Source organism: Mustelus asterias, chromosome 9 (genome assembly GCF_964213995.1).
Source record: "Mustelus asterias chromosome 9, sMusAst1.hap1.1, whole genome shotgun sequence".
Taxonomy (NCBI): domain Eukaryota; kingdom Metazoa; phylum Chordata; class Chondrichthyes; order Carcharhiniformes; family Triakidae; genus Mustelus; species Mustelus asterias.
Window position 1 is genome coordinate 66,302,912 of NC_135809.1, and position 22,688 is coordinate 66,325,599.

The 22,688-nt window shown below is 49.0% G+C and overlaps 1 protein-coding gene across 8 annotated transcripts in view; it reads left to right on the plus strand.

Annotated features, from left to right (window-relative positions):
- LOC144498728 (protein-methionine sulfoxide oxidase mical3a-like) overlaps positions 1-22,688 on the plus strand; it is a 702,250-nt gene that overhangs the window by 403,334 nt on the left and 276,228 nt on the right. For 5 of the 8 annotated variants that reach the window (XM_078220302.1, XM_078220301.1, XM_078220304.1 and 2 more), the window contains one exon: positions 9,490-9,676. In XM_078220302.1, coding sequence (XP_078076428.1) covers positions 9,490-9,676 — 187 coding nt within the window. Of the gene's footprint in view, positions 1-9,486; positions 9,677-22,688 lie in introns of all 8 variants that reach the window. The other 3 variants (XM_078220303.1, XM_078220306.1, XM_078220308.1) reach the window with 1 other exon arrangement.

Here is a 22,688-nt window from a genome sequence, read left to right on the forward strand (position 1 = left end):
CAGACTGTACAGGAACTGTTACTCAGACACACACAGACTGTACAGAAGCTGTTACTCAGACACACACAGACTGTACAGAAGCTGTCACTGACACACACAGACTGTGCAGGAACTGTCACTGACACACACAGCCTGTACAGGAGCTGTTACTGACACACACAGCCTGTACAGGAGCTGTTACTGACACACACAGCCTGTACAGGAGCTGTTACTGACACACACAGCCTGTACAGAAGCTGTTACTCAGACACACACAGACTGTACAGAAGCTGTTACTCAGACACACACAGACTGTGCAGAAGCTGTTACTCAGACACACACAGACTGTACAGAAACTGTTACTGACACACACAGCCTGTACAGAAGCTGTTACTCACACACACACAGACTGTACAGGAGCTGTTACTCAGACACACACAGACTGTACAGGAGCTGTCACTGACACACACAGCCTGTACAGGAGCTGTCACTGACACACACAGCCTGTACAGAAGCTGTTACTCAGACACACACAGACTGTACAGAAGCTGTTACTCAGACACACACAGACTGTACAGGAGCTGTCACTGACACACACAGCCTGTACAGGAGCTGTCACTGACACACACAGCCTGTACAGAAGCTGTTACTCAGACACACACAGACTGTACAGAAGCTGTTACTCAGACACACACAGACTGTACAGAAGCTGTTACTCAGACACACACAGCCTGTACAGGAGCTGTTACTCAGACACACACAGACTGTACAGAAGCTGTTACTCAGACACACACAGACTGTGCAGAAGCTGTTACTCAGACACACACAGACTGTACAGAAGCTGTTACTGACACACACAGCCTGTACAGAAGCTGTTACTCACACACACACAGACTGTACAGGAGCTGTTACTCAGACACACACAGACTGTACAGGAGCTGTCACTGACACACACAGCCTGTACAGGAGCTGTCACTGACACACACAGCCTGTACAGAAGCTGTTACTCAGACACACACAGACTGTACAGAAGCTGTTACTCAGACACACACAGACTGTACAGGAGCTGTCACTGACACACACAGCCTGTACAGGAGCTGTCACTGACACACACAGCCTGTACAGAAGCTGTTACTCAGACACACACAGACTGTACAGAAGCTGTTACTCAGACACACACAGACTGTACAGAAGCTGTTACTCAGACACACACAGCCTGTACAGGAGCTGTTACTCAGACACACACAGACTGTACAGAAGCTGTTACTCAGACACACACAGACTGTGCAGAAGCTGTTACTCAGACACACACAGACTGTACAGAAGCTGTTACTGACACACACAGCCTGTACAGGAGCTGTCACTGACACACACAGCCTGTACAGGAACTGTCACTGACACACACAGCCTGTACAGGAACTGTCACTGACACACACAGACTGTACAGAAGCTGTTACTCAGACACACACCGACTGTACAGAAGCTGTTACTCAGACACACACAGACTGTACAGGAGCTGTTACTCAGACACACACAGACTGTACAGAAGCTGTTACTCAGACACACACAGCCTGTACAGGAACTGTCACTGACACACACAGACTGTACAGAAGCTGTTACTCAGACACACACAGACTGTACAGAAGCTGTTACTCAGACACACATAGCCTGTACAGGAGCTGTTACTCAGACACACACAGACTGTACAGAAGCTGTTACTCAGACACACACAGACTGTACAGGAACTGTCACTGACACACACAGACTGTACAGAAGCTGTTACTCAGACACACACAGACTGTACAGAAGCTGTTACTCAGACACACACAGACTGTACAGAAGCTGTTACTCAGACACACACAGACTGTACAGGAACTGTCACTGACACACACAGACTGTACAGAAGCTGTTACTCAGACACACACAGCCTGTACAGGAACTGTCACTGACACACACAGACTGTACAGAAGCTGTTACTCAGACACACACAGACTGTACAGAAGCTGTTACTCAGACACACACAGACTGTACAGAAGCTGTTACTCAGACACACATAGCCTGTACAGGAGCTGTTACTCAGACACACACAGACTGTATAGAAGCTGTTACTCAGACACACACAGACTGTACAGAAGCTGTTACTCAGACACACACAGACTGTACAGAAGCTGTTACTCAGACACACACAGACTGTACAGAAGCTGTTACTCAGACACACACAGACTGTACAGGAACTGTCACTGACACACACAGACTGTACAGAAGCTGTTACTCAGACACACACAGCCTGTACAGGAACTGTCACTGACACACACAGACTGTACAGAAGCTGTTACTCAGACACACACAGACTGTACAGAAGCTGTTACTCAGACACACACAGACTGTACAGAAGCTGTTACTCAGACACACACAGACTGTACAGGAGCTGTCACTGACACACACAGACTGTGCAGGAACTGTCACTGACACACACAGCCTGTACAGGAGCTGTTACTGACACACACAGCCTGTACAGGAGCTGTTACTGACACACACAGCCTGTACAGAAGCTGTTACTCAGACACACACAGACTGTACAGAAGCTGTCACTGACACACACAGACTGTGCAGGAACTGTCACTGACACACACAGCCTGTACAGGAGCTGTTACTGACACACACAGCCTGTACAGGAGCTGTTACTGACACACACAGCCTGTACAGGAGCTGTTACTGACACACACAGCCTGTACAGAAGCTGTTACTCAGACACACACAGACTGTACAGAAGCTGTTACTCAGACACACACAGACTGTGCAGAAGCTGTTACTCAGACACACACAGACTGTACAGAAACTGTTACTGACACACACAGCCTGTACAGAAGCTGTTACTCACACACACACAGACTGTACAGGAGCTGTTACTCAGACACACACAGACTGTACAGGAGCTGTCACTGACACACACAGCCTGTACAGGAGCTGTCACTGACACACACAGCCTGTACAGAAGCTGTTACTCAGACACACACAGACTGTACAGAAGCTGTTACTCAGACACACACAGACTGTACAGGAGCTGTCACTGACACACACAGCCTGTACAGGAGCTGTCACTGACACACACAGCCTGTACAGAAGCTGTTACTCAGACACACACAGACTGTACAGAAGCTGTTACTCAGACACACACAGACTGTACAGAAGCTGTTACTCAGACACACACAGCCTGTACAGGAGCTGTTACTCAGACACACACAGACTGTACAGAAGCTGTTACTCAGACACACACAGACTGTGCAGAAGCTGTTACTCAGACACACACAGACTGTACAGAAGCTGTTACTGACACACACAGCCTGTACAGAAGCTGTTACTCACACACACACAGACTGTACAGGAGCTGTTACTCAGACACACACAGACTGTACAGGAGCTGTCACTGACACACACAGCCTGTACAGGAGCTGTCACTGACACACACAGCCTGTACAGAAGCTGTTACTCAGACACACACAGACTGTACAGAAGCTGTTACTCAGACACACACAGACTGTACAGGAGCTGTCACTGACACACACAGCCTGTACAGGAGCTGTCACTGACACACACAGCCTGTACAGAAGCTGTTACTCAGACACACACAGACTGTACAGAAGCTGTTACTCAGACACACACAGACTGTACAGAAGCTGTTACTCAGACACACACAGCCTGTACAGGAGCTGTTACTCAGACACACACAGACTGTACAGAAGCTGTTACTCAGACACACACAGACTGTGCAGAAGCTGTTACTCAGACACACACAGACTGTACAGAAGCTGTTACTGACACACACAGCCTGTACAGAAGCTGTTACTCACACACACACAGACTGTACAGGAGCTGTTACTCAGACACACACAGACTGTACAGGAGCTGTTACTCAGACACACACAGACTGTACAGAAGCTGTTACTCAGACACACACAGACTGTACAGAAGCTGTTACTGACACACACAGCCTGTACAGAAGCTGTTACTCAGACACACACAGACTGTACAGAAGCTGTTACTCAGACACACATAGCCTGTACAGGAACTGTTACTCAGACACACACAGACTGTACAGGAGCTGTCACTGACACACACAGACTGTACAGGAGCTGTTACTCACACACACACAGACTGTACAGGAGCTGTTACTCAGACACACACAGACTGTACAGGAGCTGTTACTCAGACACACACAGACTGTACAGGAGCTGTTACTCAGACACACACAGACTGTACAGGAGCTGTTACTCACACACACACAGACTGTACAGGAGCTGTTACTCAGACACACACAGACTGTACAGGAGCTGTTACTCAGACACACACAGCCTGTACAGGAGCTGTCACTGACACACACAGACTGTACAGGAGCTGTTACTCACACACACACAGACTGTACAGGAGCTGTTACTCACACACACACAGACTGTACAGGAACTGTTACTCAGACACACACAGACTGTACAGAAGCTGTTACTCAGACACACACAGACTGTACAGAAGCTGTTACTCAGACACACACAGACTGTACAGAAGCTGTTACTCAGACACACACAGACTGTACAGAAGCTGTTACTCAGACACACACAGACTGTACAGGAACTGTCACTGACACACACAGACTGTACAGAAGCTGTTACTCAGACACACACAGCCTGTACAGGAACTGTCACTGACACACACAGACTGTACAGAAGCTGTTACTCAGACACACACAGACTGTACAGAAGCTGTTACTCAGACACACACAGACTGTACAGAAGCTGTTACTCAGACACACACAGACTGTACAGGAGCTGTCACTGACACACACAGACTGTGCAGGAACTGTCACTGACACACACAGCCTGTACAGGAGCTGTTACTGACACACACAGCCTGTACAGGAGCTGTTACTGACACACACAGCCTGTACAGAAGCTGTTACTCAGACACACACAGACTGTACAGGAACTGTTACTCAGACACACACAGACTGTACAGAAGCTGTTACTCAGACACACACAGACTGTACAGAAGCTGTCACTGACACACACAGACTGTGCAGGAACTGTCACTGACACACACAGCCTGTACAGGAGCTGTTACTGACACACACAGCCTGTACAGGAGCTGTTACTGACACACACAGCCTGTACAGGAGCTGTTACTGACACACACAGCCTGTACAGAAGCTGTTACTCAGACACACACAGACTGTACAGAAGCTGTTACTCAGACACACACAGACTGTGCAGAAGCTGTTACTCAGACACACACAGACTGTACAGAAACTGTTACTGACACACACAGCCTGTACAGAAGCTGTTACTCACACACACACAGACTGTACAGGAGCTGTTACTCAGACACACACAGACTGTACAGGAGCTGTCACTGACACACACAGCCTGTACAGGAGCTGTCACTGACACACACAGCCTGTACAGAAGCTGTTACTCAGACACACACAGACTGTACAGAAGCTGTTACTCAGACACACACAGACTGTACAGGAGCTGTCACTGACACACACAGCCTGTACAGGAGCTGTCACTGACACACACAGCCTGTACAGAAGCTGTTACTCAGACACACACAGACTGTACAGAAGCTGTTACTCAGACACACACAGACTGTACAGAAGCTGTTACTCAGACACACACAGCCTGTACAGGAGCTGTTACTCAGACACACACAGACTGTACAGAAGCTGTTACTCAGACACACACAGACTGTGCAGAAGCTGTTACTCAGACACACACAGACTGTACAGAAGCTGTTACTGACACACACAGCCTGTACAGAAGCTGTTACTCACACACACACAGACTGTACAGGAGCTGTTACTCAGACACACACAGACTGTACAGAAGCTGTTACTCAGACACACACAGCCTGTACAGGAACTGTCACTGACACACACAGACTGTACAGAAGCTGTTACTCAGACACACACAGACTGTACAGAAGCTGTTACTCAGACACACATAGCCTGTACAGGAGCTGTTACTCAGACACACACAGACTGTACAGAAGCTGTTACTCAGACACACACAGACTGTACAGAAGCTGTTACTCAGACACACACAGACTGTACAGAAGCTGTTACTCAGACACACACAGACTGTACAGAAGCTGTTACTCAGACACACACAGACTGTACAGGAACTGTCACTGACACACACAGACTGTACAGAAGCTGTTACTCAGACACACACAGCCTGTACAGGAACTGTCACTGACACACACAGACTGTACAGAAGCTGTTACTCAGACACACACAGACTGTACAGAAGCTGTTACTCAGACACACACAGACTGTACAGAAGCTGTTACTCAGACACACACAGACTGTACAGGAGCTGTCACTGACACACACAGACTGTGCAGGAACTGTCACTGACACACACAGCCTGTACAGGAGCTGTTACTGACACACACAGCCTGTACAGGAGCTGTTACTGACACACACAGCCTGTACAGAAGCTGTTACTCAGACACACACAGACTGTACAGGAACTGTTACTCAGACACACACAGACTGTACAGAAGCTGTTACTCAGACACACACAGACTGTACAGAAGCTGTCACTGACACACACAGACTGTGCAGGAACTGTCACTGACACACACAGCCTGTACAGGAGCTGTTACTGACACACACAGCCTGTACAGGAGCTGTTACTGACACACACAGCCTGTACAGGAGCTGTTACTGACACACACAGCCTGTACAGAAGCTGTTACTCAGACACACACAGACTGTACAGAAGCTGTTACTCAGACACACACAGACTGTGCAGAAGCTGTTACTCAGACACACACAGACTGTACAGAAACTGTTACTGACACACACAGCCTGTACAGAAGCTGTTACTCACACACACACAGACTGTACAGGAGCTGTTACTCAGACACACACAGACTGTACAGGAGCTGTCACTGACACACACAGCCTGTACAGGAGCTGTCACTGACACACACAGCCTGTACAGAAGCTGTTACTCAGACACACACAGACTGTACAGAAGCTGTTACTCAGACACACACAGACTGTACAGGAGCTGTCACTGACACACACAGCCTGTACAGGAGCTGTCACTGACACACACAGCCTGTACAGAAGCTGTTACTCAGACACACACAGACTGTACAGAAGCTGTTACTCAGACACACACAGACTGTACAGAAGCTGTTACTCAGACACACACAGCCTGTACAGGAGCTGTTACTCAGACACACACAGACTGTACAGAAGCTGTTACTCAGACACACACAGACTGTGCAGAAGCTGTTACTCAGACACACACAGACTGTACAGAAGCTGTTACTGACACACACAGCCTGTACAGAAGCTGTTACTCACACACACACAGACTGTACAGGAGCTGTTACTCAGACACACACAGACTGTACAGGAGCTGTCACTGACACACACAGCCTGTACAGGAGCTGTCACTGACACACACAGCCTGTACAGAAGCTGTTACTCAGACACACACAGACTGTACAGAAGCTGTTACTCAGACACACACAGACTGTACAGGAGCTGTCACTGACACACACAGCCTGTACAGGAGCTGTCACTGACACACACAGCCTGTACAGAAGCTGTTACTCAGACACACACAGACTGTACAGAAGCTGTTACTCAGACACACACAGACTGTACAGAAGCTGTTACTCAGACACACACAGCCTGTACAGGAGCTGTTACTCAGACACACACAGACTGTACAGAAGCTGTTACTCAGACACACACAGACTGTGCAGAAGCTGTTACTCAGACACACACAGACTGTACAGAAGCTGTTACTGACACACACAGCCTGTACAGAAGCTGTTACTCACACACACACAGACTGTACAGGAGCTGTTACTCAGACACACACAGACTGTACAGGAGCTGTTACTCAGACACACACAGACTGTACAGAAGCTGTTACTCAGACACACACAGACTGTACAGAAGCTGTTACTGACACACACAGCCTGTACAGAAGCTGTTACTCAGACACACACAGACTGTACAGAAGCTGTTACTCAGACACACATAGCCTGTACAGGAACTGTTACTCAGACACACACAGACTGTACAGGAGCTGTCACTGACACACACAGACTGTACAGGAGCTGTTACTCACACACACACAGACTGTACAGGAGCTGTTACTCAGACACACACAGACTGTACAGGAGCTGTTACTCAGACACACACAGACTGTACAGGAGCTGTTACTCAGACACACACAGACTGTACAGGAGCTGTTACTCACACACACACAGACTGTACAGGAGCTGTTACTCAGACACACACAGACTGTACAGGAACTGTTACTCAGACACACACAGCCTGTACAGGAGCTGTCACTGACACACACAGACTGTACAGGAGCTGTTACTCACACACACACAGACTGTACAGGAGCTGTTACTCACACACACACAGACTGTACAGGAACTGTTACTCAGACACACACAGACTGTACAGAAGCTGTTACTCAGACACACACAGACTGTACAGGAGCTGTTACTCAGACACACACAGCAATTTCTCACAGCATTCACGTCAGAATGACTGGATACTGTCTGTTGGAGATTTTGGTTAAAGGGTAAATACTGGGCAGGAGGACCAGGGAGACTGTTTCTGCTTCTCCTGCTGTGCCTTTTACATCCACCTGAGCAGGCAGAGGGACATTCTGTTAAAGTCTCTACAAAAAGATAGCACTTCTGACAATGCAGCACTCCCTCAGACTGTGCTTTGGACTCAAGTCTCTTGAGTGGGATTTACACCCACAAAGCTCTCTGCCTGAGATAAGTGAGTGATTGCTTCAAACTGACACTTAGTTGGTATATAATAGATGGTATGTGAGAATCAAGCCTGTTGTACAGGGTTTATGAGGAAGGATGTTCTTGCTCCCGAGGAAGTGCAATGGTGTCCCAGGCTAATTCCGGGTATTGCGGGACTGATGTATGAAGAGAGATTGATTATGTTAGGATTGTTTTCGCTAGAGTTCAGATGAATGAAGGGGGAATCTCATCAAGACTTATAAAATTCTAACAGGATGAGACAGGATAGATTCAGGGAGGATATTCCTGATGGTGGGGGAGTCCAGAACCAGGGGTCACAATCTGAGGATTCGGGGAGACCATTTAGGACAGAGATGAGGAGACCCAAAAAGTCGTGAGCCCCTGTGGAATTCATTATCACAGGAAGTAGTTGATGCCAAACATTGAATGTATTCAAGAGGCGGCTAGATATAGCACTTAGGGTGAATAGGATCAAAGGTTATGGGGAGAAAGCAAGAGTAGGCTATTGCGTTGGACGATCAGACATGATCATGATGAATAGTGGAGAAGGGTCAAATGGCCTCCTCCTGCCCCTGTCTTCTGTTTCTATATGGTATACTAATGCAACTATTGCCCACAGGGGTTTCTAGTTCCTTGGGGTGGTATGCTGTTCACATCCGAGCCTGAATCTAGTAACAAAATTTTTCCCAGCAGCAAACCATGAAGAAGGAATTCCCCTCGCAGTTTGGAGGCAGTGATGTTTGCTACTTTTGTGGGAAGCGGGTCTATGTGATGGAGCGTCTGAGTGCTGAAGGAAAATTCTTCCACCGTGGCTGCTTCAAGTGTGCGTACTGTGGAATGACACTACGCCTTGCCACGTATGCCTACAACCTGGAGAATGGTAAGATAATCACAACACCATGCGCAACCAGTCCACCCGAAACCAGTCCATCCGAAACCAATCCATCTGTAACCACTTCATCCGAAACCACTCCATCCAAAATCACTCCATCCGTAACCAGTCCATCCGAAATCTTTCCATCCAAATAAACTCCGTCTGGGGCGGCACGGTAGCACAGTGGTTAGCACTGCTGCTTCACAGCTCCAGGGTCCCGGGTTCGATTCCCGGCTTGGGTCACTGTCTGTGTGGAGTTTGCACATTCTCCTCGTGTCTGCGTGGGTTTCCTCCGGGTGCTCCGGTTTCCTCCCACAGTCCAAAGATGTGCGGGTTAGGTTGATTAGCCAGGTTAAAAATTGCCCCTTAGAGTCCTGAGATGCGTAGGTTAGAGGGATTAGCGGGTAAATATGTGGGGGTAGAGCCTGGGTGGGATTGTGGTCGGTGCAGACTCGATGGGCCGAATGGCCTCCTTCTGCACTGTAGGGTTTCTATGATGTTTCTATGATTTCTATGAAATCACTCCGTTTGAAACCACCCGGTCTGAAACCATGCCATCGGAAACCACTTCATCCGAACCACTCCACCCATAACTGCTCCATCCGTAACCGCTCCATCTGAAACCACTCTATCCGAAACCACTCTATCCGAAACCACTCCATCCGAAACCACTCCATCCGTGACCATTCCGTCCGAAACCACACCATCCGCAACCACTCCTTCCTTAACCACTCCACCCAAAATCACTCCATCCGTAACCAGTCCATCCGAAATCTTTCCATCCAAATAAACTCCGCCTGAAATCACTCCGTTTGAAACCACCCGGTCTGAAACCACGCCATCGGAAACCACTCCACCCATTACTGCTCCATCCGAAACCACTCCTTCTGAAACCACTCAATCATAACCACTCCATCCGAAACCCTGTCATCCGAAACCACTCCATCCGTAACCACTCCTTCCGTAACCACTTCGTCCGAAACCATTCCGTCGCAACCACTCCATCCGAAGCCCTGTCATCCGAAACCACTCCATCCGAAACCACTCCATCCGTAACCACTCCATCCGTAACCACTCCATCCGAAACCACTCCATCCGAAACCACTCCATCCGTAACCACTCCATCCGAAACCACTCCATCCGAAACCGCTCCATCCGTAACCACTCCATCCGAAACCATTCCCTCCATAAACACTCCATCCGAAACCACTCCCTCCGAAACCACTCCATCCATAAACACTCCATCCGAAACAACTTGGTCTGAAGCCACTCCACCTGAAACCGGTCCGTCCGAAACCACTCCGTCAAAACCGGTCCATCCGAAGCCACTCCATCCCAAACCACTCCATCCCAAACTACTCCATCTGTAACGTCTGCATCCAAAACCACTCTATCCGTAACCACTCCATCCGTAACCACTCCATCCAAAGAACAAAGAAAATTACAGCACAGGAACAGGCCCTTCGGCCCTCCAAGCCTGCACCGACCATGCTGCCTGACTTAACTAAAACCCCCTACCCTTCCGGGGACCATATCCCTCTATTCCCATCCTATTCATGTACTTGTCAAGATGCCCCTTAAAAGTCACTACTGTATCCGCTTCCACTACCTCCCCCGGCAACGTGTTCCAGGCACCCACTACTCTGTGTAAAACATCTGGCTCGTATATCTCCTTTAAACCTTGCCCCTCGCACCTTAAACCTATGCCCCCTAGTAATTCACTCTTCCGCCCTGGGAAAAAGCTTCTGACTATCCACTCTGTCCATGCCTCTCATAATCTTGTAGACTTCTATCAGGTCTCTCCTCAACCTCCGTCGCTCCAGTGAGAACAAACCAAGTTTCTCCAACCTCTCCTCATAGCTAATGCCCTCCATACCAGGCAACATCCTGGTAAATCTTTTCTGTGCTCTCTCCAAAGCCTCCACATCCTTCTGGTAGTGTGGCGACCAGAATTGAACACAATATTCTAAGTGCGGCCTAACTAAGGTTCTATAAAGCTGCAACATGACTTGCCAATTTTTAAACTCAATACCCCGTATGCCTTCTTGACTACCTGTACACCCAGATCCTTTTGCCTATCAATACTCTTAAGGGTTCTGCCATTTACTGTATATTTCCTATCTGTATTAGACCTTCCAAAATGCATCACCTCACATTTGTCCGGATTAAACTCCATCTTCCATCTCTCCGCCCAAGCCTCCAACTGATCTATATCCTGCTGTATCCTCTGATGGTCCTCATCGATATCTGCAAATCCACCAACCTTTGTGTCGTCTGCAAACTTACTGATCAATCCAGTTACATTTTCCTCCAAATCATTTATATGTATATTACAAACAGCAAAGGTCCCAGCACTGATCCCTGAGGAACTCCACTTGTCACAGCCCTCCATTCAGAAACACACCCTTCCACTGCTACCCTCTGTCTTGTTTGACCGAGCCAGTTTTGTATCCACCTTGCTAGCTCACCTCTGATCCCATGCGACTTCACCTTCTGCACCAGTCTGCCATGAGGGACCTTGTCAAAGGCCTTACAGAAGTCCGTGTAGACAACATCCACTGCCCTACCCTCATTAATCATCTTCATCACTTCCTCGAAAAACTCGATCAAGTTCGTGAGACACGACCTCCCCTTCACAAAACCATGTTGCCTCTCACTAATACGTCCACTTATTTCCAAGTGGGAATAAATCCTGTCTCGAAGAATCCTCTCCAATAATTTCCCTACCACTGATGTAAGGCTCACCGGCCTGTAATTACCTGGATTATTCTTGCCACCCTTCTTAAACAAAGGAACAATATTGGCTATTCTCCAATCCTCTGGGACCTCCCCTGTAGTCAGTGAGGATACAAAGATTTCTCTCAAGGCTCCAGCAATTTCCTCCCTTGCCTCTCTCAGTATTCTAGGGTATATCCCATCAGGCCCTGGGGACTTGTCTACCTTAATGTTTCTCAAGAAGCCCAATACCACCACCTTTTTGATCTCAACATGACTCAAACTATCAACACATCCTTTCCCAGACTCATCATCCACCAAGTCCTTTAGTGAATACTGACGCAAAGTACTCATTTAATACCTCGCCCATTTCCTCTGGCTCCACGCATCGATTCCCTCCCTTGTCCTTGAGTGGGCCAACCTCTCCCTGGCTATCCTCTTGCTGCTTATATATGTATAAAAAGTCTTGGGATTTTCCTTAATCCTGCTGGCCAATGTTTTTTTCATGACCCCTTTTAGCCCTTCTTACTCCTTGCTTAAGTTTCTTTCTACTTTCCTTGTATTCCACACTTGCTTCATGTGTTCCCAGCCTCCTGGCTTTGACAATTGCTTCCTTTTTCTCTTTGACTAGGTTCTCGTTATCCAAGGTTCCCAAAACTTGCCATACTTATCCTTCATCCTTACAGGAATGTGCCAGTCCTGAATCCCTATCAACTTACACTTGAAAGCCTCCCACATGCCAGATGTTGATTTGTCCTCAAACATCTGCCCCCAATCTATATTCTTCAGTTCCTGCCCAATATTGTTGTAATTAGCCTTCCCCCAATTTAGCACCTTAACTTGAGGACTACACTTATCTTTATCCATCAGTACCTCAAAGCTTACTGAACTGTGGTTACTGTTCCCGAACTGCTCCCCCACTGAAACATCGACCACCTGGCCGGGCTCATTCCCCAATACCAGGTCCAGTTTGGCCCCTTCTCTCGTTGGACGATCTACATACTGTTTCAAGAAGCCCTCCTGGATGCTCCTTACAAACTCTGCCCCATCTACGCCCCTAGCACTAAGTGAGTCCCAGTCAATATCGGGGAAGTTAAAATCTCCCACTACAACGACCCTGTTACTTTCACACCTTGCCAAAATCTGCCTACATATCTGTTCCTCAATCTCCCGCTGACAATTGGGTGGCCTATATTAAACCCCCAACATTGTGACTACACCTTTCCTGTTCCTGAGCTGTACCCATATTGCCTCGCTGTATGAGCCCTCCGAGGTGTCCTCCTGGAGTACAGCTGTGATATTCTCCCTAACCAGTAGTACAACTTCCCCATTCCTTTTACAGCCTCCTCTGTCCCACCTGAAACATCTGTATTTTGGAATGTTAAGCTGCCAATCCTGTCCTTCCCTTAACCAAGTCTCTGTAATAGCAACAACATTGTAGTTCCTAGTACTAATCCAAGCTCTAAATTCATCTGCCTTACCTGTTACACTTCTCGCATTGAAACAAATGCACTTCAGTCCACCAGACCCTCTCTGATTAGCAATCCCACCCTGCCTGCTGTTTTTCTGAGTCTTACTGGCCCTACAGTGGGGTTATGCTGCAACTGTACAGGACCTTGGTGAGACCACATTTGGAATATTGTGTGCAGTTCTGGTCACCTCACTATAAGAAGGATGTGGAAGCGCTGGAAAGAGTGCAGAGGAGATTTACCAGGATGCTGCCTGGTTTGGAGGGTAGGTCTTATGAGGAAAGGTTGAGGGAGCTAGGGCTGTTCTCTCTGGAGCGGAGGAGGCTGAGGGGAGACTTAATAGAGGTTTATAAAATGATGAAGGGGATAGATAGAGTGAATGTTCAAAGACTATTTCCTCGGGTGGATGGAGCTATTACAAGGGGGCATAACTATAGGGTTCGTGGTGGGAGATATAGGAAGGATATCAGAGGTAGGTTCTTTACGCAGAGAGTGGTTGGGGTGTGGAATGGACTGCCTGCAGTGATAGTGGAGTCAGACACTTTAGGAACATTTAAGCGGTTATTGGATAGGCACATGGAGCACACCAGGATGATCGGGAGTGGGATAGCTTGATCTTGGTTACAGATAAAGCTCGGCACAACATCGTGGGCCGAAGGGCCTGTTCTATGCTGTACTGTTCTATGTTCTATGTTCTACTCTCTGGTTCCCCTTCAGCTAATTCACCTTTGATTTGGGTCCCACCCCCCCTGCCAAACTCGTTTAAATCCTCCCGTGTGACACAAGCAAACCTCCTGGCCAGAATATTTGTGCCCTCCCAGTTTAGATGCAACCCATCCTTCTTGTACAGGTCCCATCTGCCCTGGAAGAGACGCCAATGGTCCAGTTATCTGAAACCCTCTCTCCTGCACCAGCTGTTTAGCCATGTGTTGAGCTGCACTATCTTCCTATTCCTAACCTCACTGGCAGGTGACACATAGAACATAGAACATAGAACATTACAGCGCAGAACAGGCCCTTCGGCCCACGATGTTGCACCGACCAGTTAAAAAAAAACTGTGACCCTCCAACCTAAACCAATTTCTTTTCGTCCATGAACCTATCTACGGATCTCTTAAACGCCCCCAAACTAGGCGCATTTACAACTGATGCTGGCAGGGCATTCCAATCCCTCACCACCCTCTGGGTAAAGAACCTACCCCTGACATCGGTTCTATAACTACCCCCCCCTCAATTTAAAGCCATGCCCCCTCGTGCTGGATTTCTCCATCAGAGGAAAAAGGCTATCACTATCCACCCTATCTAAACCTCTAATCATCTTATATGTTTCAATAAGATCCCCTCTTAGCCGCCGCCTTTCCAGCGAAAACAATCCCAAATCCCTCAGCCTCTCCTCATAGGATCTCCCCTCCATACCAGGCAACATCCTGATAAACCTCCTCTGCACCCTCTCCAAAGCCTCCACATCCTTCCTGTAATGTGGGGACCAGAACTGCACACAGTACTCCAAGTGCGGCCGCACCAGAGTTGTGTACAGTTGCAACATAACGCTACGACTCCTAAATTCAATCCCCCTACCAATAAACGCCAAGACACCATATGCCTTCTTAACAACCTTATCTACTTGATTCCCAACTTTCAGGGATCTATGCACACATACACCTAGATCCCTCTGCTCCTCCACACTATTCAAAGTCCTCCCGTTAGCCCTATACTCAACACATCTGTTATTCCTACCAAAGTGAATTACCTCTCACTTCTCCGCATTAAACTCCATCCGCCACCTCTCGGCCCAACTTTGCAACCTGTCTAAGTCTTCCTGCAAACTACGACACCCTTCCTCACTGTCTACCACACCACCGACTTTGGTGTCATCAGCAAATTTGCTAATCCACCCAACTATACCCTCATCCAGATCATTAATAAATATTACAAACAGCAGTGGCCCCAAAACAGATCCCTGAGGTACACCACTTGTAACCGCACTCCATGATGAATATTTACTATCAACCACCACCCTCTGTTTCCTATCCGCTAGCCAATTCCTGATCCAATTTCCTAGATCACCCCCAATCCCATACATCTGCATTTTCTGCAGAAGCCTACCATGGTGAACCTTATCAAACGCCTTACTAAAATCCATATATACCACCACACAGGGAGTAATCCTGAGATTACAACCCGAGAGGTCCTGCTTTTTAACTTTCTACCTAACTCTCTAAACTGCTGCTGCAGGACCTCATCACTCTTCCTGCCTATGTCGTTAGTATCAATATGTACCACGACCTCTAGCAGTTCACCCTCTCCCTTCAGAAAGCTGTCTGTCCGCTCAGAGACATCGTGGACCCTAGCACCAGGGAGGCAACATACCATCCTGGAGTCTCTTTCATGTCCACAGAAACGCCTATCTGCACACCTAACTATAGAGTCCCCTAGAACTATTGCTCATTGTCCCTCCCTGCTTAAACCTCTCCGTCTGTCACCACTCCGTCTGTAACCACACCGTCCGTAACCACTCCGTCCGTAACCCCTCCGTCCGTAACCCCTCCGTCCGTAACCACTGCGTCCGTAACCCCTCCATCCGAAACCCCTCCGTCCGAAACCACTCCGTCCGAAACCCCTCCGTCTGAAACCACTCCCTCCGAAACCCCTCCGTCCGAAACCACTCCGTTCGAAACCCCTCTGTCCGTAACCCCTCCGTCCGAAACCCCTGCGTCCGTAACCCCTGCGTCCGTAACCCCTGCGTCCGTAACCCCTGCGTCCGTAACCACTGCGTCCGTAACCACTCCGTCCGTGACCGCTCCGTCCCAAAGCACTCCGTCGTAACCACTCCACACTAAGCAACTCCACCCCAAGCAACACCATCTCAAACCATTCCATCCGTAACCACTCCATCCGTAACCACTCCATCCATAACCACACCTGAGTGTTTCCCGGTTACGCTGAGTGAGTGTTTCCTGGTTACGCTGAGTGAGTGTTTCCCGGTTACGCTGAGTGAGTGTTTCCCGGGGACGCTGAGGGAGAGTTTCCCGGGGACGCTGAGGGAGAGTTTCCCGGGGACGCTGAGGGAGAGTTTCCCGGGGACGCTGAGGGAGAGTTTCCCGGGGACGCTGAGGGAGAGTTTCCCGGGGACGCTGAGGGAGAGTTTCCCGGGGACGCTGAGGGAGAGTTTCCCGGGGACGCTGAGGGAGAGTTTCCCGGGGACGCTGAGGGAGAGTTTCCCGGGGACGCTGAGGGAGAGTTTCCCGGGGACGCTGAGGGAGAGTTTCCCGGGGACGCTGAGGGAGAGTTTCCCGGGGACGCTGAGGGAGAGTTTCCCGGGGACGCTGAGGGAGAGTTTCCCGGGGACGCTGAGGGAGAGTTTCCCGGGGACGCTGAGGGAGAGTTTCCCGGGGACGCTGAGGGAGAGTTTCCCGGGGACGCTGAGGGAGAGTTTCCCGGGGACGCTGAGGGAGAGTTTCCCGGTTACGCTGAGTGAGTGTTTCCCGGTTACGCTGAGTGAGTGTTTCCCGGTTACGCTGAGTGAGTGTTTCCCGGTTACGCTGAGTGAGTGTTTCCCCGTTACGGTGAGTGTGTATTTCCCAGCTTCGCTGAGTGTGTAATTCCCAGTTATGCTGAGTGTGTGTGTCACGGTTACACCGAGTGAGTGTTTCCCGGTTACGCCGAGTGAGTGTTTCCCGGTTACGCCGAGTGAGTGTGTCCCGGTTACGCCGAGTGAGTGTGTCCCGGTTGCGCCGACTGAGTGTTTCACGGTAACGCTGAGTGAGTGTTTCCCGGTTAGGCTGAGTGAGTATTTCCCGGTTACGCTGAGTGAGTGTTTCCCGGTTACGCTGAGTGAGTGTTTCCCGGTTACGGTGAGTGTGTGTTCCCCAGTTTCGCTGAGTGTGTGTTTCCCGGTTATGCCGAGTGAGTGTTTCCCGATTGCGCCGAGTGAGTGTTTCTCGGTTACGCTGAGGAGTGTTTCCCAGTTACGCTGTGTGGGTGTTTCCCGGTGGCGCTGAGGGAGAGTTTCCCGGTTACGCGGAGTGGCTGTTTCCAGGTGATGCGGAGTGGCTGTTTCCCGGTGACGCTGAGGGAGAGTTTCCCGGTTACGCGGAGTGAGTGTTTCCCGGTTACGCTGAGTGAGTGTTTCCCGGTTACACTGAGTGAGTGTTTCCCGGTTACGCTGAGTGAGTGTTTCCCGGTTACACTGAGTGACTGTTTCCCGGTTACGCTGAGTGACTGTTGCCCCATTACACTGAGTGAGTGTTTCCCGGTTACGCTGAACAAAGAAACTTACAGCACAGGATCAGCTCCTTCAGCCCTCCAAGCCTGCAGCGACCATGCTGCCCGACTGAACTAAAACCCTTCCGGGGACCATATCCCGCTATTCCCATCCTATTCATGTACTTGTCAAGATGCCCTTTAAAAGTCACGACCGTATCCGCTGCCACTACCTCCCTCGGCAAAGAGTTCCTGGCGCCCACTACTCTCTGTGTAAAACATCTGCCTCGTACATTTCTTTTAAACCATGCCCCTTGCACCTTAAACCTGTGCCCCCTAGTAATTGACTCTTCCACCCTGGGAAAAAGCTTCTGACTATCCACTCTGTCCATGCCTCTCATAATCTTGTAGACTTCTATCAGGTCTCCCCTCAACCTCCGTCATTCCAGTGAGAACAAACCAAGTTTTTCCAATCTCTCCTCATAGCTAATGCCCTCCATACCAGGCACCATCCTGGTAAATCTTTTCTATACCCTCTCCAAAGCCTCCATATCCTTCTGGTAGTGTGGCGACCAGAATTGAACACTATATTCCAAGTGCGGCCTAACTAAGGTTCTATAAAGCTGCAACATGACTTTCCAATTTTTAAACTCAATGCCCCTACCGATGAAGGCAAGCATGCTGTATGCATTCTTGACTACCTCCTCCACCTGCATTGCCATTTTCAGTGACCTGTGTACCTGTACACCCAGATCCCTTTGCCTATCAATACTCCTAAGCGTTCTGCCATTTACTGCATACTTCATAACTGTATTTTCTATCTGTATCTGAGTGAGTGTTTCCCTGTTACAGTGAGTGTTACCCGGTTAGGCTGAGTGAATGTTGCCTGGTTATGCTGAGTGAGTGTTTCCCGGTTATGCTGAGTGAGTGTTTCCCGGTTACAGTGAGTCAGTGTTTCCTGGTTACGCTGAGTGAGTGTTTCCCGGTTAAACTGAGTCAGTGTTTCCCGGTTACGCTGAGTGAGTGTTTCCCGGTTAGTCGACAGTAAGGGGGTCGGACAGGCGTTTTTGCGGAGGCAGGCGGGAGTCTCGGATGGTGGTCTGCCTCCCTGGGGCCGGGATCCAGGATGTCGCTGGCCGACTCCCAGAAATCCTGAGGGAGGAGGGAGAGGAGCCAGAGGTAGCGGTACATATTGGTACCGCTGATGTGGGAAGGAAGGGGGAAGGGGTCATGAAAAGAGAGTATAGGAAATTAGGGAGACAGCTGAGAAGGAGGAAAGCAAAGGTAGTAATCTCAGGATTGCTGTCTGTGCTACGGGAAGGTGAGGGCAGGAATGGAGTGAGGTGGAGGATGAATGTGTGGCTGAGGGACTGGTGCAGGGGGCAGGGATTCAGGTTCCTGGACCATTGGGACCTCTTTAGGGGCAGGTGTGACCTGTACACAAAAAACGGGTGGCACTTGAATCCCAGGGAGACCAATATCCTCGCGGGAAGGTTGGCTATGGCTACTGGGGAGAGTTTAAACTAGATAGGTTGGGGGGAGTGGATTGAGATGAGGTGACTGGGAGTGAGGAAGTTAGCTCGCAAACAGAGAAGGGTTATAGACGGTGCAAGAGGGAGGATGGACGGGGGATAGAGAAGGGGAGAGCTCAGACCAAAGGATTGAGATGTGTTTACTTTAATGCCAGGAGTATAGTGAATAAAGGGGATGAGCTCAGAGCGTGGATCAATGCCTGGAAGTGTGATGTGGTGGCCATTACGGAGACTTGGATGTCTCAGGGACAGGACTGGATACTCCAGGTACTGGGATTCAGATGTTTCAGGAAGGACAGGGGGGCAGGCAAGAGAGGGGGTGGAGTGGCACTGTTGATCAGGGATAGTGTCACAGCTGTAGAGAAGGTGTATGCTGTGGAGGGATTGTCTACAGAGTCTCTGTGGGTGGAAGTTCGAAGTGGGAAGGGGTTGATCACTTTGCTAGGAGTTTTCTATAGGCCGCCCAATAGTGACAGGGAGGTGGAGGAGCGGATAGGGAAACAGATCCTGGAGAGTTGCAATAATAGCAGAGTTGTTGTGATGGGAGACTTTAATTTCCCAAACATAGATTGGAATATCCCGAGGGTAAGGGGATTGGATGGGGAAGAGTTCGTTAGGTGTGTTCAGGAGAGTTTCCTGACACAGCATGTGGACAAGCCTATGAGAGGAGAGGCTGTACTTGATCTGATACTGACCAATGAACCTGGACAGGTGTCAGATCTCTCAGTGGGAGAGCATCTTGGGGATAGCGATCATAACTCTATCTCCTTTATGCTTGCATTGGAAAAAGAGAGGATCAGGCAAGCTAGGAAAGTGTTTATATGGAGTAAGGGGAAATATGAAGACATAAGGCAGCAAATTAGAGGAGTAAATTGGAAGGAGGTATTCTCGGGGAAATGTGCTGAAGAGAGGTGGCAGTTTTTCAAGGAATGTCTGTCTAGAGTTCTACAGGACAACGTTCCGAGCAGACAGGGAGGAGTTGGTAGGTTAAAGGAACCGGGGTGCACGAAAGCTGTGCGGGACCTAGCCGAGAAGAAAAGGGAAGCGTACAAAAGGTTCAGAGAGCTTGGCGAAGATAGGGACCTAGATGAGTATACGGCTTGTAGGAAGGGACTAAAGAAGGAAATTAGGAGAGCCAGAAAGGGTCACGAGAAGGCCTTGGCAGGTAGGATTAAGGAAAACCCTAAGGCGTTCTATAAATATGTGAAGAGTAAAAGGATGCGACGTGAAGGAATAGGGCCTATAAAAGGTGAAGGCGGGAAAATCTGTACAGAACCAGTAGAAATGGCAGAGGTGCTTAATGAGTATTTTGCCTGGGTTTTCACAGAGGAGAAGGACCTGGGTGGATGTACTGCGGGCTTGCGGTGGACTGAAAAGATTGAGTATGTGGACTTTAACAAAGAGGTTGTGCTGGAATCTTTGAATGGCATCAAGATAGATAAGTCCGGATGGGATGTACCCCAGGTTACTGTGGGAGGCGAGGGAAGAGATTGCAGAGCCTCTGGCGATGATCTTTGCATCGTCGATGGAGACGGGAGAGGTGCCGGAGGATTGGAGGATTGCGGATGTGGTTCCTATTTTCAAGAAGTGGAATAGGGATAGCCCAGGAAATTACCGGCCGGTGAGTCTAACCTCAGTGGTTGGTAAGCTGATGGAGAAGATCCTGAGGGACAAGATTTATGAGCATTTAGAGAGGTTTAGTATGCTCAAGAATACACAGCACGGCTTTGTCACAGGCAGATCGTGCCTTACGAGCCTGGTGGAGTTCTTCAAAAATGTGACTAAACACATTGACGAAGGGAAAGCGGTAGATGTGGTTTATATGGATTTTAGCAAGGCGTCCATGCAAGGCTTCTCGAAAAAGTGAGAGGGCATGGGATCCAAGGGGCTGCTGCCCTGTGGATCCAGAACTGGCTTGCCCAAAGGAGGCAGAGAGTGTGTATAGATGGGTCTTTTTCTAAATGGAGGTCGGTCACCAGTGGTGTGCCCCAGGGATCTGTTGTGGGACCCTTGCTGTTTGTCATTTTCATAAATGACCTGGATGAGGAAGTGGAGGGATGGGTTGGTAAGTTTGCCGACGACACGAAGGTTGGTGAGGTTGTGGATAGTCTGGAGGGATGTCAGAAGTTACAGAGGGACATAGATAGGATGCAAGGCTGGGCGGAGAAGTGGCAGATGGACTTCAACCCAGATAAATGCGTAGTGGTCCATTTTGACAGGTCAAATGGGATGAACCATAGAACCATAGAAAATTACAGCTCAGAAACAGGCCTTTTGGCCCTTCTTGTCTGTGCCGAACCATTTTATGCCTAGTCCCACTGACCTGCACTTGGACCGTATCCCTCCACACCCCTCTCATCCATGAACCCGTCCGTTTTTCTTAAATGTTAAAAGTGACCCCGCATTTACCACTTTATCCGGCAGCTCATTCCACACTCCCACCACTCTCTGCGTGAAGAAGCCCCCCCTAATATTCCCTTTAAACTTTTCTCCTTTCACCCTTAACCCATGCCCTCTGGTTTTTTTCTCCCCTAGTCTCAGCGGAAAAAGCCTGCTTGCATTCACTCTATCTATACCCATCAAAATCTTATACACCTCTATCAAATCTCCACTCAAACTTCTACGCTCCAGGGAATAAAGTCCCAACCTATTCAATCTCTCTCTGTAACTCAGCTTCTCAAGTCCCGGCAACATCCTTGTGAACCTTCTCTGCACTCTTTCAATCTTATTTACATCCTTCCTGTAACTAGGTGACCAAAACTGTACACAATACTCCAAATTCGGCCTCACCAATGCCTTATATAACCTTACCATAACACTCCAACTTTTATACTCGATACTCCGATTTATAAAGGCCAATGTACCAAAGGCACTCTTTACGACCCTATCCACCTGTGACGTCACTTTTAGGGAATTCTGTACCTGTATTCCCAGATCCCTCTATTCAACTGCACTCTTCAGAGTCCTACCATTTACCCTGTACGTCCTACTTTGGTTTGTTCTTCCAAAGTGCAATATCTCACACTTGTCTGCGTTAAATTCCATTTGCCATTTTTCAGCCCATTTTTCTAGTTGGTCCAAATCCCTCTGCAAGCTTTG